This window comes from Camellia sinensis, chromosome 7 (assembly GCF_055761805.1).
Source record: "Camellia sinensis isolate YWXY chromosome 7, ASM5576180v1, whole genome shotgun sequence".
NCBI lineage: Eukaryota > Viridiplantae > Streptophyta > Magnoliopsida > Ericales > Theaceae > Camellia > Camellia sinensis.
The window spans coordinates 146,952,959-146,968,022 of record NC_138967.1 but is presented as its reverse complement, the minus strand read 5'-3'; the positions used below and the strand labels follow the sequence as shown (position 1 = coordinate 146,968,022).

The window sequence follows — 15,064 nt, the reverse complement described above, 5'->3', positions numbered from 1 at the left end:
CATTGATTCCGGTTAGCTTTTACAACGGTCCGGCATGACCCCGTAAACTGTCCCGACATTGATTCCGGTTAGCTTCTACAACGGTTCGACACGACCATACAGTGTCTTCACCAACGGTCTGACACGACCATACAGTGTTTCCTATCCTATTTTATTTTATTTGTCAGTTTATTTTCACGTTTGGTTACTCTCTTCAAACTCAAGTTGGTTAGTTCCTATCCTCCTTGAGTTTGCGAGGGGCTGTTAAACTTCACCTACTCTCCACCTACTCCTCACCTACTCCATTTACTACATACCTATTACACACTCACCTATTCTCTTCCCACATCCTCTCCTATATATAGGAATCATTGTAAACATATATAATCACAATCAATAATAACATCAATATATACATAATTTATTCTCTTCCTTTCTCTATACAGTTATTTTCACACTCATATCTGAAGTTTTACATTGATCATGAATATCAAAAGCCAAACATATCTGCATATCACAAGTCGAAAGACAATTATATCTCTACATTGAGAATGGAAGAGAGGCCACCACCAACTGAAAATGGAAGTAAATTACCCTTACAACTTCCTATTATTCTCGGCTTCCTCTAGCATTGTTGATTGGGATAGGCTTCTTTCCAATTGAAGTGGACGATCAATCAAGTTTCTGTAAGAGGGTTGGGGAAGTCCAGTTTTTGTGAGAGAGCCAGGCATTGCACAACAAAAGAACCTACCGCGTGACCCACTTCCTTGTTGATTAATGCTGCTCCCCAATTCCGACGTTTCTTCTATACCTTTGTCAAGGGCATTACTAGATTTTGCCTTCTCCCGTAAAACTTCATTTCCTTCTATAAGTAAAACTAGGCTTTCCATGTAATTCTCCAAATGAAACGATTGTTTCAACCCATGGATTCCAAGATACACTATTTGCTCGGTCTTGAAATCATATGTAACCAACTTCCCCTCTCTATCTTCTGCCAAAAATTCACCATTCTTCCTAAAACCTACAGCTTTGCTTTTACCAAAATCAATTGTGAACAATTTAGTCCAAGACTCAACCACACCATACTCTTTCATCACCCATATATCACAATTCTTACTTGGATACCCCCAATCCCTATCATAATGGAACAAACAAATCGATTCCTCATACACTGCAACCGATGCAATTAGTCTGAACACATTAGCAACACAATCCGGGAGCTTTATCTCATGAAACACTTCAGTACTGATGTTGAATGACAGTATCAAATAGCGCCTTATTTCCTTCGTCATTGCCTCAAACCCAATCCAGTGGCAAGCCCGGTTCACAAAAGCATGGGAAACGCATTGCATCAAATTATATGATGGGGCAACAGTATTAACTGTTCTCCAAGTCCCTATGCTAAGCATATAAACATCGACCTTTGCCGGAAGCCTGTAACCAAAGTTCTTGTGAAAATATACAAGTCTCACCACGTTAAAATCGTTAGTCAAGGAATCAAAACCAAATCCAAGGATAAACGTATAAGAACCGTGAGACTTATATGTAATGCGAGGTGTTATCCCAGATAGGCAACCCAAGAGGGGGGGTGAATTGGGTTATTAAAAATTTCACAATATTAAAAATAACACAATATTCAGAATTTTAATAAATAAAAAAAAAACAGAATGATAATTATCAATATAAAAATAGAAGAGATAGAGAGAGAAAATCAAATACTGCGATTTATAGTGGTTCGGCACGCCAGGCCTACGTCCACTCCCCAAGGAACCTCCTTGAGAATTTCTTTACTGTCAATTGAATAAATACACCACCAAGCTTGTGGATTTGGCACAGGACTTACTCTTATCTATTGAGCCTCACTCAACAATAAATGCCTTACCCTTACAAAATCTCTCACAAAAATAAGGAATAAGAATAAGTGGTAATTGAACCCACTTTTACAATAATTCTCTCACAAAGAGTAGATATGAAAGTGTAAGAACAAAAGCTAGACTTAGATCTGAAAGTGAAAGAGAAGAATACAATTTGGAGCTCACAGAAAATTTTCTCTTCAAGTTCTTGATTTTTTCTCCACACACAACACTTCTATTTATACACAAAAATATACCCGTTGGACGCTCCTTGCTGACGTCATGGCTTACATAAGCACGCTCCTGACGTCATGGCTTACATAAGCACGCTCCTGATGTCATGGCTTACATAAGCACACTCTTGATGTCATCGCTTACACAAGCACACTCCTTGAATTTGAATAGTCAGCAAAAGATAAAAAATAAGACTGATTTTTTCTTTTTGTTTTTTCAAACATGGAGCCACCATTTTTGTAGACAATATAATACAAAGTTCACAACTTTCAAACAAACAAATAATTTTCTCCATCTAGCTTATAATATATATATATATATACACATATATATAAAACTCCATCTTTTTCTTCTTGTTTGATTATAATATGATATAATCAATGTAATGTAAAAAATTTAATAGCGCACGTGATGTATTCTATTCATATTATATGCAATATATATATATAATGTTCTAATCAAATATTTGCATAAAAAAAATCTCTTTAATAATATTTATGATGGATCTGAAAATATATGCATTCTTTAAAATATTGTATAAGTTGTAGAGATTTTAAACTAAATATATTCTACCACTCCATATTAATTTTGTCAATACAAGACAACCCATCAATATTAAATTTGTCAAAATAATATAATTAATCAAAATTTTTAATCAATTTTAATTTTGTCAAAAAGTGAATAGTGATCACCCTAAATTTTCAAAAAGTGAATAGTAAAGTTTTCAAAAATATTTTTATTTTAATTTTGTCAAAAAGTGAATAGTGATCAACCTAAATTTTCAAAAAGTGAATAGTAAAGTTTTCAAAAATATTTTTATTATAATATTTAACAAATATATATATTTTTAAAAAGATAATATTTTGTGTCAAATAATATGTATATTAAAAAAATCCAAATTGTTACAAATAATATTTTAGACATCATCAAAATTAATCTCCCCATTTTTGATGATGGCAATATTTGTATGGATTTGATACAAAATAAAATTGACAAAATATTTGATAACCCTGCAACATATAATTTTCAAAATCACATATAATTTTCAAAATCATATTTTTTCTCCCCCTTTGACATCATCAAAATAAAGATGAAGATAAGAAACAAGCACATTTGATACAATAATCTGAATGGCCAAAAATAAAATAAGGGGCCGTCTGTCTTGTCGGAATCATTGTGGGGATTTTGGAGCATCTCGAGCGCAGGAAATATTGACAAATAAAAGATTTGAGCAGATATAGCAGATATGCATCGAGTAATGGATTAATGGAGTGTATAAAAAGTGACACAGATCAGATACAAAATCATCAAGTGTTTGAGAAAAAGAATTGTTTTAGCTTCTTTTGTAATCATGTCATTCCTTACCTTGGCTATCAATGAGTCGGACCTGCATGAGGTGCCTGTAATACAGGCAAATGAGAGAGTACCAGTGACGCAGGCATATGCTATGCCTGTAAATGAGGGTTCTAGTGTTATTGGTAATCGAAATGATTTCGATGCTATTAATAACACTATGGCTCTTAGTACACAGGCTATGACTGCAGTTTCCAATATGGCGCGACGATTACAAGCAAGAGTACAAGAAAATCAGCAATGGAGAGATGAGGTGTGCTTGTTAAAACAACAAGTAGTGAATATGTGTAAGGAGAAGAAAGAGTTAAAAAGGAAAAATGCACAGTTGGAGAATGCAGTGCATTATTATGCAACGGTGATAATGCCAAGACTCACAGAAATCGAAAATAGAGAAAGGCATGTAAAAGAGGCTCATGAAAAATTGTTGAGAGAAGTGAAAAAGAAAAAATCTGTGAAGCCTTCTGAAAATTTACATGTAATCGAGTAATATTTTTTTTTCTGAAATAAAAGTGTGAGCATTTCTTCCTTTATTTATTTATTTATGTAATTTTTATTTATTTATTTTTATTTATTATTATTTTTTTTTTTAATGCTGTCGTTGTACACAAAAAAATTTGTTTGTTGGTGCAGATAAGGAGTATGGCAGATAAGGAGTAAAAAAAAATATGTATATATACTCCCCCTAAAATTATGCACAGAATCTACACATGCCCTTTTTTTTTCTTTTTTTTTTTATAGTTTTATAAAGAAAATATATGAGTCTCCCCCTGAATTAATGCACTAAAAATTACATAAATTTGAAGAGACAAATTACCAATCTATAATACCAAGGGCCATTAAGATCCGGCCATAAACAATTACACAAAGTGCACTAGCATAAAAGGAGAAAATAAAAATAAAAACAATTTCTTCAGACAAGGTAGAGGCAACCATTATTAAATCCAAGAGAATTTGGAGCACATACAACAAGTAAAAAAATATAACACAGTGCAACAAGAATTTTAACGTGTTGATCGGTGATAACCTTGATGAACGGAAGAAATTGAGACGATTGGATAGATCGGTGACGAATTTGTGTAGATCGGCAATGGATCTTGATGGATCAGTCACGGATCTTGATGGATCGGTGATGGAACTTGATGAATCGGTGAAGATGGTGATGCAGATTTCGGGTGGAGAAGTGATGGAGTTTGGAAGATTGGTGAGGGATTTGGATGGATGGTGATAGTGATGAAAGTGATGGATGATTTTGTGGATGGTGGAGTTGGTTGTAGGCTATGGTGAGGGTGGAGATGGAGTCGGCTAAGGGTAGAGGAAGAAGGGGAGAGCGAGACAGCAAGAGAAGGAGAAAAAGAGAGAGTAAGGGAGAGAGTGGGTGAGAGATAGAGACGGAACGGGAGAGAGAGAGAGAGAGAGAGAGAGAGAGAGAAATTATATATATAAATATATGTATATTATTATTATGGTTATTATTTTTTATAATAATAATAATTATTACAATATTTATTTTATTTAATTATTAAAAAATTATTTTTTAATATAAACATTATATTGGAGTATTCATCATACCAAGTTCTGTTCTAATATAACAAAATTGTTCTTCATTTAGAGGCTTGGTAAATATGTCAGCTAATTGACAATTTGTAGGCACAAATTCGAGTTCAATGTCACCTTTGAGTACATGATCTCTCAGAAAATGATGCCTTATTTCAATGTGTTTAGTGCGAAAGTGCTGAATAGGATTTTTTGAAAGGTTAATAGCACTTGTGTTGTCACATTTTATAGGAATATGATCATAGTGAAGTCCAAAATCTTGAAGTTGTTGTTTCATCCAAAGCAATTGTGCACAACACCCAGCGGCGGCAATGTATTCTGCTTCAGCAGTTGACAGAGCCACTGAGTTTTGTTTTTTGCAAAACCAAGACGTGAGTGAGTGTCCAAGAAAATGACACGTGCCACTAGTGCTTTTTCGGTCAAGTCTACATCCCGCAAAGTCGGCATCTGAGTAACCAAAAAGTTCAAAGGTGGTTCCCTTAGGATACCATAATCCCAAATTTTGAGTGCCGACAAGATATCTGAAAATGCGTTTGACTGCGGTGATATGTGACTCTTTCGGTGCGGATTGAAAACGTGCACACATACAAACACTAAACATTATGTCGGGCCTACTTGCAGTAAGATAAAGTAAAGAACCAATCATATCTCGATATTTCTTTTCATCTACGGGTTTACCTTGCTCATCTTTGTCGATTTTTATCGATGTGCTCATTGGAGTTGCTGCAGGCTTTGATGATTCCATTTCAAACCTTTTGAGTAGATCTTTGATATATTTCGTTTGATTTAAATGGATTCCATCATTAGTTTGTTTAATTTGTAGACCAAGGAAGTAATTTAATTCCCCCATCATACTCATTTCAAACTCACCCTGCATGTCTTTAGAAAACTCTTTGCACAAATTTTCATTAGTAGCACCAAAAATGATATCATCAACATAAATTTGAACGATTAGCATATCTTCCTTTTTGAATTTTATAAAAAGTGTTGTATCAATTTTTCCTCTACAAAAACCTTTGTCAAGTAGAAAATTACTCAATCTTTCATACCATGCTCTAGGAGCTTGTTTCAAGCCATATAAGGCTTTTGAAAGTTTGAAAACATGATCCGGGTATTTATGATTTTCAAAACCAGGAGGTTGTTCAACATAGACTTCCTCCGAAATGTACCCATTTAAAAAAGCACTTTTAACATCCATTTGACATAATTTAAAATCTTTAAAACACGCAAAAGCAAGTAACATTCTAATAGCTTCAAGTCTAGCAACTGGTGCAAAAGTTTCATCAAAATCAATTCCCTCTTCTTGATTATAGCCTTGAGCTACTAATCTAGCTTTATTTCTAGTAACAACTCCAGATTCGTCCATTTTATTTCGAAAAACCCATTTTATACCAATAACGGGATGATCCTTAGGTCGAGGGGTCAAAAACCAAACTTCATTTCTTTCAAATTGATTTAATTCTTCTTGCATTGCTAAAATCCAGTTTTCATCATTTTCAGCTTCTAAAAATGATTTTGGTTCAATTTGTGAAACAAATGCCAAGTTACCACAAATATTTCTAACAGAGGAACGAGTTTTTATACCTTCCGCCGCATCACCTATGATGAGGTCTTTGGGGTGGCCATGAGCATACTTCCATTCTTTTGGTAGATTTGAGTCATTTTCTGGAAGAGCATATATTTCTTGAAGTTTCTCCATTGTCATTTCTTCGTCATGTTCGCGTAATGGATTTTCTTCATTTTCCTTTTTATAAATGCTCTCCATGCTTGGTTGATTTTCTACAATATCATTACTTAAAATATTCTTGGAAATAATATCGTTAGATTCATCAAAAACAACATGCACAGATTCTTCAACAAGTAGAGTTCTTTTATTAAATACTCTATAAGCTTTACTAGACATAGAATAACCAAGAAATATAGCTTCATCCGATTTAGCATCAAATTTTCCTAAATTATCTTTATTGTTATTTAATACAAAGCATTTACAACCAAAAGCACGCAAGTGACTAATATTAGGTTTTCTACCTTTCCAAAATTCGTAAGGAGTTTTCTTAAGAATAGGTCTAATCATGGCACGGTTTATAACATAGCATGCAGTGTTTACAGCTTCCGCCCAAAAATATTTAGGCAAATTATTTTCACAAAGCATAGTACGAGCCATTTCTTCAAGAGTTCTATTTTTTCTTTTAACCACACCGTTTTGTTGAGGAGTCCTAGGGGCTGAGAAATTATGATCTATTCCTAAGTCATCACAAAACTTAATAAAATCATCATTTTCAAATTCTCTACCATGGTCACTTCTAATACTACAAATATTAAGATTTTTCTCATTTTGAATTCTTTTACAAAGTTTTGAGAAATTATAAAAAGCTTCATTTTTGTGTGCTAAAAATAATACCCATGTATATCTAGTGTAATCATCAACACAAACAAGGGCATAAGATTTTCCTCCTAAACTTAATGTTCTAGATAGTCCGAATAGATCAATATGCAAGAGTTGAAGCGGTCTAGTAGTTGAAACGATATTTTTGGATTTAAAAGAAATTCTAGTTTGTTTTCCAAATTGACATGCATCACAAAGTTTATCTTTTTCAAAAATAATTTTTGGTAAACCTATGACTAACTCATTTTTTGAAAGCTTGGAAATTAAATCAAAATGAGCATGTCCTAATCTTCTATGCCAAAGCCAACCATTATCATTTATAGCAGATAAACATTTAATGTTAAAATGAGAAGATAAATCATGTAAATCAAACACATATACATTCTCATGTCTATAACCTATAAATAAAGTTTTATTTTCTAAGGTATTTTCAATAGTGCAATGAGTTTTCTCAAAAATAACTCTATAACCTTTATCACATAATTGACTAATACTAAGCAAGTTATGTTTTAAACCTTCAACAAATAAAACATTTTCATTAATAGGAGAGGGATTTTTACCAATACTTCCTACACCAATGATTTTACCCTTGCTATTGTCGCCAAAAGTCACATATCCGCCATCCTTTGGTTGGAGTGTGGCGAACATAGCTTTATTTCCAGTCATGTGCCTCGAACATGCACTGTCGAGATACCATCTATCGTTACTGGATTTTGTCTTGAAACATACCTACAAAAATTTAATTTCTCTATTGGTACCCATTTTTTCTTGGGTCCATAAAAGTTAGAATTTGACACCCTTTGAGATATCCTTAGGAACCCACATCTTTTTTATTTTAGCAAAAGGATTTCTTTTAATAGGACATGAAGGTGAAATTTGACCTTTTGTTCCACAAAAATGACATGTGAGATGAGAGTGATTAGAAGATGCATATACAAAACCATTTTTGGCAGTTTTTACTTTTGAAAAAGGTTTATATCCAATTCCGGCTCTACCAAAAGTACGGTTTTGATTTTTAAGAATTTTATCTAAAGTCTCTCTACCTTGAGTGAACTTTGAAAGAGTAGTTTTCAAGTCTTCAATATTTTCTTTCAAAATAATTTGCTCATTTTTTAAAGACTCGTTTTCTTTTTGCAATACAACTAAATGTTTTTCAGAAATTGAAGACTCTTTTTGAGTTAAAATCTCATTTTCTTTTTTCATTTTCATGGCTTCATTTTCTAAAACATTTATCTTGGAAGTCAATGATTCATTTTCTTTTGATAAACTTAAAATTACTTTCTTTTGACAATTATTTTTCAAACTAAGTTTCTTAAATTCTGCATGTAATTCATCAAAAGCTAATTGTAATTCATCAAATGTAAAGGATTCGTCATTTACCTCATTTTCATTTTCAAGTGCCATTAAACATAGGTTAGCAACCTCGTTTTTGCAAACTTCGGTTTCTGTGTCGCTTTCATCACTATCTTCTCCCCATGCTGCAATCATAGCTTTCTTTTTGTCCTTCTTGAATTTTTTCTTAAGTTCTGGACATTCTGATTTGTAGTGTCCAGGTTTGTTGCAGTCATAGCAGGTTACTTCAGATTTTTTGTGATTTTCTCCTCTTTGAAAATCCCTGTTGTTGAAGTCTTTTCTGAAAAAATTTCGTACACCTTGTTTCTTTCTCACAAACCTTTGGAACTTTCTAGTGATGAATGCCATTTCCTCATCCTCATCTGAATCATCTTCCTTATCCTCTTGATGTTTCGAGGTGGATTTGAAAGCTATTCTTTTCTTCTTGTTGTTGTCCTCCTCTTCCTTTCCTTCTTGCATTATGAGCTCATGAGTTAAGAGAGATCCCATTAACTCATTTAGACTTAGCTTTGATAAATCCTTGGCTTCGGTAATGGCAATGACTTTTGTCTCCCAACTTTTTGGCAATGACCTAAGCACTTTTCTTATAATTTCAGCATTAGTATATATTTTGCCAAGAGAAGTTAAACCATTAATAATATCAGTAAAACGAGTAAACATTTGAAGAATAGTTTCATCAGGCTTCATTTTAAAAAGTTCATAATTATGGACTAGCAAACTGATTCTAGATTCTTTAACTTGTTCGGTTCCCTCATGAGTCACTATAAGCTTGTCCCAAATTTCTTTAGCGGTTTTACATGTGGAAATTCTATTGAACTCGTTGGCATCTAAAGCGCAGTACAACATGTTTGTAGCTTTGACATTAATTTGGGCCATTCTAGTATCTGATTCATCCCACTCATCTTCAGGTTTTGGTACCCTAAGTCCATCTATAGTTTTGGTAGGAATTTTTGGACCATTACAAATAATTTTCCAACATTCATAATCATTAGATTGAATATGTATGGTCATCCTAGTTTTCCAATAGCTAAAATTTGTACCGCTAAATAGAGGTGGCCTATTAGATGCTTGTCCCTCGGGTAAGGAATAACTAGGGGTTGCCATGATCTACTCTAAGACGGTTAAGTCACAAAAACTAGAGTCTAGGCTCTGATACCAATTGTTATCCCAGATAGGCAACCCAAGAGGGGGGGTGAATTGGGTTATTAAAAATTTCACAATATTAAAAATAACATAATATTCAGAATTTTAATAAATAAAAAAAACAGAATAATAATTATCAATATAAAAGTAGAAGAGATAGAGAGAGAAAATCAAATACTGCGATTTATAGTGGTTCGGCACGCCAGGCCTACGTCCACTCCCCAAGGAACCTCCTTGAGAATTTCTTTACTGTCAATTGAATAAATACACCACCAAGCTTGTGGATTTGGCACAGGACTTACTCTTATCTATTGAGCCTCACTCAACAATAAATGCCTTACCCTTACAAAATCTCTCACAAAAATAAGGAATAAGAATAAGTGGTAATTGAACCCACTTTTACAATAATTCTCTCACAAAGAGTAGATATGAAAGTGTAAGAACAAAAGCTAGACTTAGATCTGAAAGTGAAAGAGAAGAATACAATTTGGAGCTCACAGAAAATTTTCTCTTCTAGTTCTTGATTTTTTCTCCACACACAACACTTCTATTTATACACAAAAATATACCCGTTGGACGCTCCTTGCTGACGTCATGGCTTACATAAGCACGCTCCTGACGTCATGGCTTACATAAGCACGCTCCTGATGTCATGGCTTACATAAGCACACTCTTGATGTCATCGCTTACATAAGCACACTCCTTGAATTTGAATAGTCAGCAAAAGATAAAAAATAAGACTGATTTTTTCTTTTTGTTTTTTCAAACATGGAGCCAACATTTTTGTAGACAATATAATACAAAGTTCACAACTTTCAAACAAACAAATAATTTTCTCCATCTAGCTTATAATATATATATATATATACACATATATATATAACTCCATCTTTTTCTTCTTGTTTGATTATAATATGATATAATCAATGTAATGTAAAAAATTTAATAGCGCACGTGATGTATTCTATTCATATTATATGCAATATATATATATAATGTTCTAATCAAATATTTGCATAAAAAAAATCTCTTTAATAATATTTATGATGGATCTGAAAATATATGCCTTCTTTAAAATATTGTATAAGTTGTAGAGATTTTAAACTAAATATATTCTACCACTCCATATTAATTTTGTCAACACAAGACAACCCATCAATATTAAATTTGTCAAAATAATATAATTAATCAAAATTTTTAATCAATTTTAATTTTGTCAAAAAGTGAATAGTGATCACCCTAAATTTTCAAAAAGTGAATAGTAAAGTTTTCAAAAATATTTTTATTTTAATTTTGTCAAAAAGTGAATAGTGATCAACCTAAATTTTCAAAAAGTGAATAGTAAAGTTTTCAAAAATATTTTTATTATAATATTTAACAAATATATATATTTTTAAAAAGATAATATTTTGTGTCAAATAATATGTATATTAAAAAAATCCAAATTGTTACAAATAATATTTTAGACATCATCAAAATTAAATAATATGATTAACACGAGGCGTTGGAAGATTCAAACATGTCTTGATTGATGGGTTCCATAAAATCGTAGTCTGATCATGAGACGACAAGCACACTAACCCGTCACACGAACCCACTACCCTCAAATAATACTTTGTCCAGTTTGTAAATGGGCAATCAAATGTTGTACACTCATTGAATGAGTTGTTATTGCAATGCACTGTGAACTGATCTTTGCCATCGGTGTGGTGCCTAAGTAGTACTAATTCATTGTTGTTGTTTGCAAGAGTTTGGTTTGTATGTGATGTGATGAAATTTGGACTATTGATTAGAGAGTTCCATGATTTGCATACACACCTCATTTGTAACAGGGACTTGACAGGTAGTCTTGCCAAGATATCAAACACCACTTCTTGTGGTAGATTGTCCGACATATTGTTCGCCTTGTGAGAAATTTCTCTGGTTTGGTTATGGTTTTGCCTTCAGATTTTCAGAGATTGATCTGTTCCTTGCACTCTCATGGAACTCTCACATTTGATGTTCCTTCAAACCTGACCTTCATATGATGAGATTTGTTGGCTAGACAACCCAATAATTGTCCAAGCAAAAGTGACAAATTGTGAGATATATTTGAGGAAGGTTTGTTATCATTAGAATGGACTCCATCACTAAGAAAAAACTGTGTTTGTAGATTAGTAGATGGATACAATGGTGTGATCCTGATGCTCATTGGTTTTATACATATAATACACTTTCATTCTCTTTAAAATATCTTTTACATACTATTGTAATAATTTAATTTTATCAATTTCATTTTTAAATTTAGACTTCCAGTCAAATCAATTTAATTTCTTGTCATCTAAATCAATAAAATAAGGGAGATTTATTTATAAGTCCTTTTTCAGACACTTATGGTAAGCTAAGTCCTGTGTAATTTCTTATAGAGTTTCAAGTCCTATTTAGATAAGAATGTATTTCACAAGATCCTACATAAACGTAACGTGACGTAACACTTACATAAACGAAACGTAACGTAACGTGACACCTATATAAACGTAACGTAACGTGACACTTACATAAACATAATGTGACGCCTACATAAACGTAACGTAATGTGTCACGTTACGTTTCGCAAACTTAATGAGTTTTTATTTTTTAAAATTGAATGTGAAAATATTATTGGTTATGTTGGTGGCACGTTACGTTTCATATGAATATGATCTATGGCAACATTCAATGTTACCATAGATCATAGGTGTCACGTTACGTTTATGTAGGTGTCATGTTACGTTACGTTACGTTTATGTAGATATGATCTATGTCAACATTCAATTTCCTATATAGAAAATTAAATGTTGCCATAGATCATAGGTGTCACATTACGTTTATATAGGTGTCACGTTACGTTACGTTACGTTTATGTATATATGAGGAAATTGATGTTACCATAGATCATAGGTGTCACGTTACGTATAGGTATCACGTTACGTTACGTTACGTTTATATAGATATGATCTATGGTAACATTCAATTTCCTATATATGGTTTTACTATTATTTATGATATTAGCAACTAATATTGAGAGTAAATATGTCAACAAACTTCCCACTGGACTTATAGGAACATAAATTTTTTAGTAGGACCATATATAGCATAAGTCTCCCTAATAGGACTTATAATAATTTTCCCATAAAATAATAATAATAATAATAATAATAATAATAATAATTAAGTTTCTCTCCAATCCCCTAAAGTAAAGTGGATCGTACAATTCTAGTTTGTGGGCTCATCACGGGTCTCACTCTAATGATCCAATCCATTCATCTTTAGGCTTTTATTGCAGATTATTCATAAAAACTCATATTGCTTCAATAATCGTAGACACATGATTTCATTAAATTTGTCCTGAAAAAAAAAAGAACAAAAAAAAAAGATGACGAGTATAAGCCTTTTATATTTCTTAACACAAATATAATTAAATTATGTAATTATAATTATTAGATTTCTTTTTTTAAATGATGTAGTTGCAAATTGAAGAATGATGGTAGAAGTCAGGCACAAATAAGTTGAAAGAAAGGCTACTATGTATATACTAAAAGGATGTATACATCAAAAGGTGTATATCATAAAAACACTATAAAAAATTATATATTTTTTTTACTACCAAATGGTATTACTTTTTCCTTACCACGACTATTACAACTGAAAGTGGGGTCAAAATAAAATTTTAGTAAAAATATGTGAATTTTAAGTGAAATAACCCTTTTTAAAAGGGAAATTTGGCTATAAACCTTCTTTACCTACCTTTCATTGTTGAAAGGACTAAGAAAAAAATTATCCTTTCTATACCACTTCATACTTATAAAGTCTTGCATAAAGGATAAAATTCATTATTTAAATATTTTATCAGACTATTATATCATCAACTAAATCTTTCCACCTTCTTCACCCACTCTCTCCCCACATTCTCCGTCTCTCTCCCCTCTCTAAACACAGCTTCTCTTCATAGCCATGTTAGAGGCCACCCGTCGATCTCGCCCCTTGTCACCGCCGTTCGTCGGTCTCACTTCCTCCATCTTCGCAATCTCCGGCGACGAGATCTGGTCGCGCAGTGAATAGATCTAGTCCCGCCGCTGCTCTACTCTTCCTCCGTCGTTGATGGCGCTGAACAATCGTCACACAAGATAAATACATATATACACATAGACATACAGATCTGGCTCTCTTTCTCTATTCTCTCTTCTTTCTCATTTTCATCTTCTTCTCCGATCTGTCATCGACCACTGCTCAGTTAGTTGACGATCCTAACACCATTGTTACTGTAGATAAAGAGGCCGAAGATCGCGAATGCCATGCTCGTGACCTCAAAGTTGGTCTCGACGGTCAGAGATCTGGTCAAGGTTAGGTTCGCCAAGGATCGAGGCTTAAGGTTCAAGGAATTGACATATATATATAGTCCCATATCAATCTCTTACCTGATTGATTATGCACATAAATATATAGAAATCTAAATAGATTTTGAACCAGAGGTAGTGGTGTTGTTGAATCGTTGGTCTCTCTCTTTAGAGGCTTTTATTGAAAGTAATAGAAGAAACAAACGTAAAATGCCTCAAATATTCACCATTAAAATTATCAATGTTTTGTGGAGATGTATTGCGAGATTAAATTTTTTTTTTTATACTAAGAAATGGGTTGTGAAAATTTAAACATTGAATCATAGTAAAAAATTATTTTTTTTTCAAAGTAAAATTTTACTTAAAATTATAGTAAATTTTACTCTGATTTAGAGTAAAATTGTACTTTCAGAATAAAATTTTACTCTGAATCAAAGTAAAATTTTACTTTAACTCAAAAAAAAAATTGTATTTTCAGAGTAAAGTTTTACTCTGATTCAGAGTAAAATTTTACTCTGAAATTTTACTTTGGTTAAAAACATGTTGATTTGCTTAACAATGTAAAATATTACTCTGAATCAGAGTAAAGTTTACTATGATTCAAAGTAAAATTTTACTTTGAAATATATTGTGAAGATGACTAGAGTTGATAGATATAAGGGTAATATAGTAAAAGAAACAAGTTTTAAAATATTAGGAAATTTTGAAAGTATCTATATAATTCTTGTTTTTTTTGAAAGACAAATTAAACAATGAGGGATCTATCACCAAATTTCTCTTTTAAAAATGTAGGGGTCTTGAGTGGTACAAAACTAGTAGACAATTAGGGGTGTTTCGGGACCAAATTGGTGTTA

The 15,064-nt window shown here is 32.4% G+C and overlaps 1 protein-coding gene across 1 annotated transcript; it reads right to left on the bottom strand.

Annotated features, from left to right (window-relative positions):
- Window positions 1-575: 575 nt before the first annotated feature.
- On the bottom strand, window positions 576-11,750 carry LOC145796175 (F-box protein CPR1-like). The gene is made up of 2 exons (XM_082881207.1): window positions 11,437-11,750; window positions 576-1,413 (listed from the first exon to the last, which is right to left on the bottom strand). The coding sequence occupies exons 1-2, from the start codon at window positions 11,748-11,750 to the stop codon at window positions 576-578; spliced, it is 1,152 nt and encodes a 383-aa protein (XP_082737333.1).
- Window positions 11,751-15,064: the final 3,314 nt, after the last annotated feature.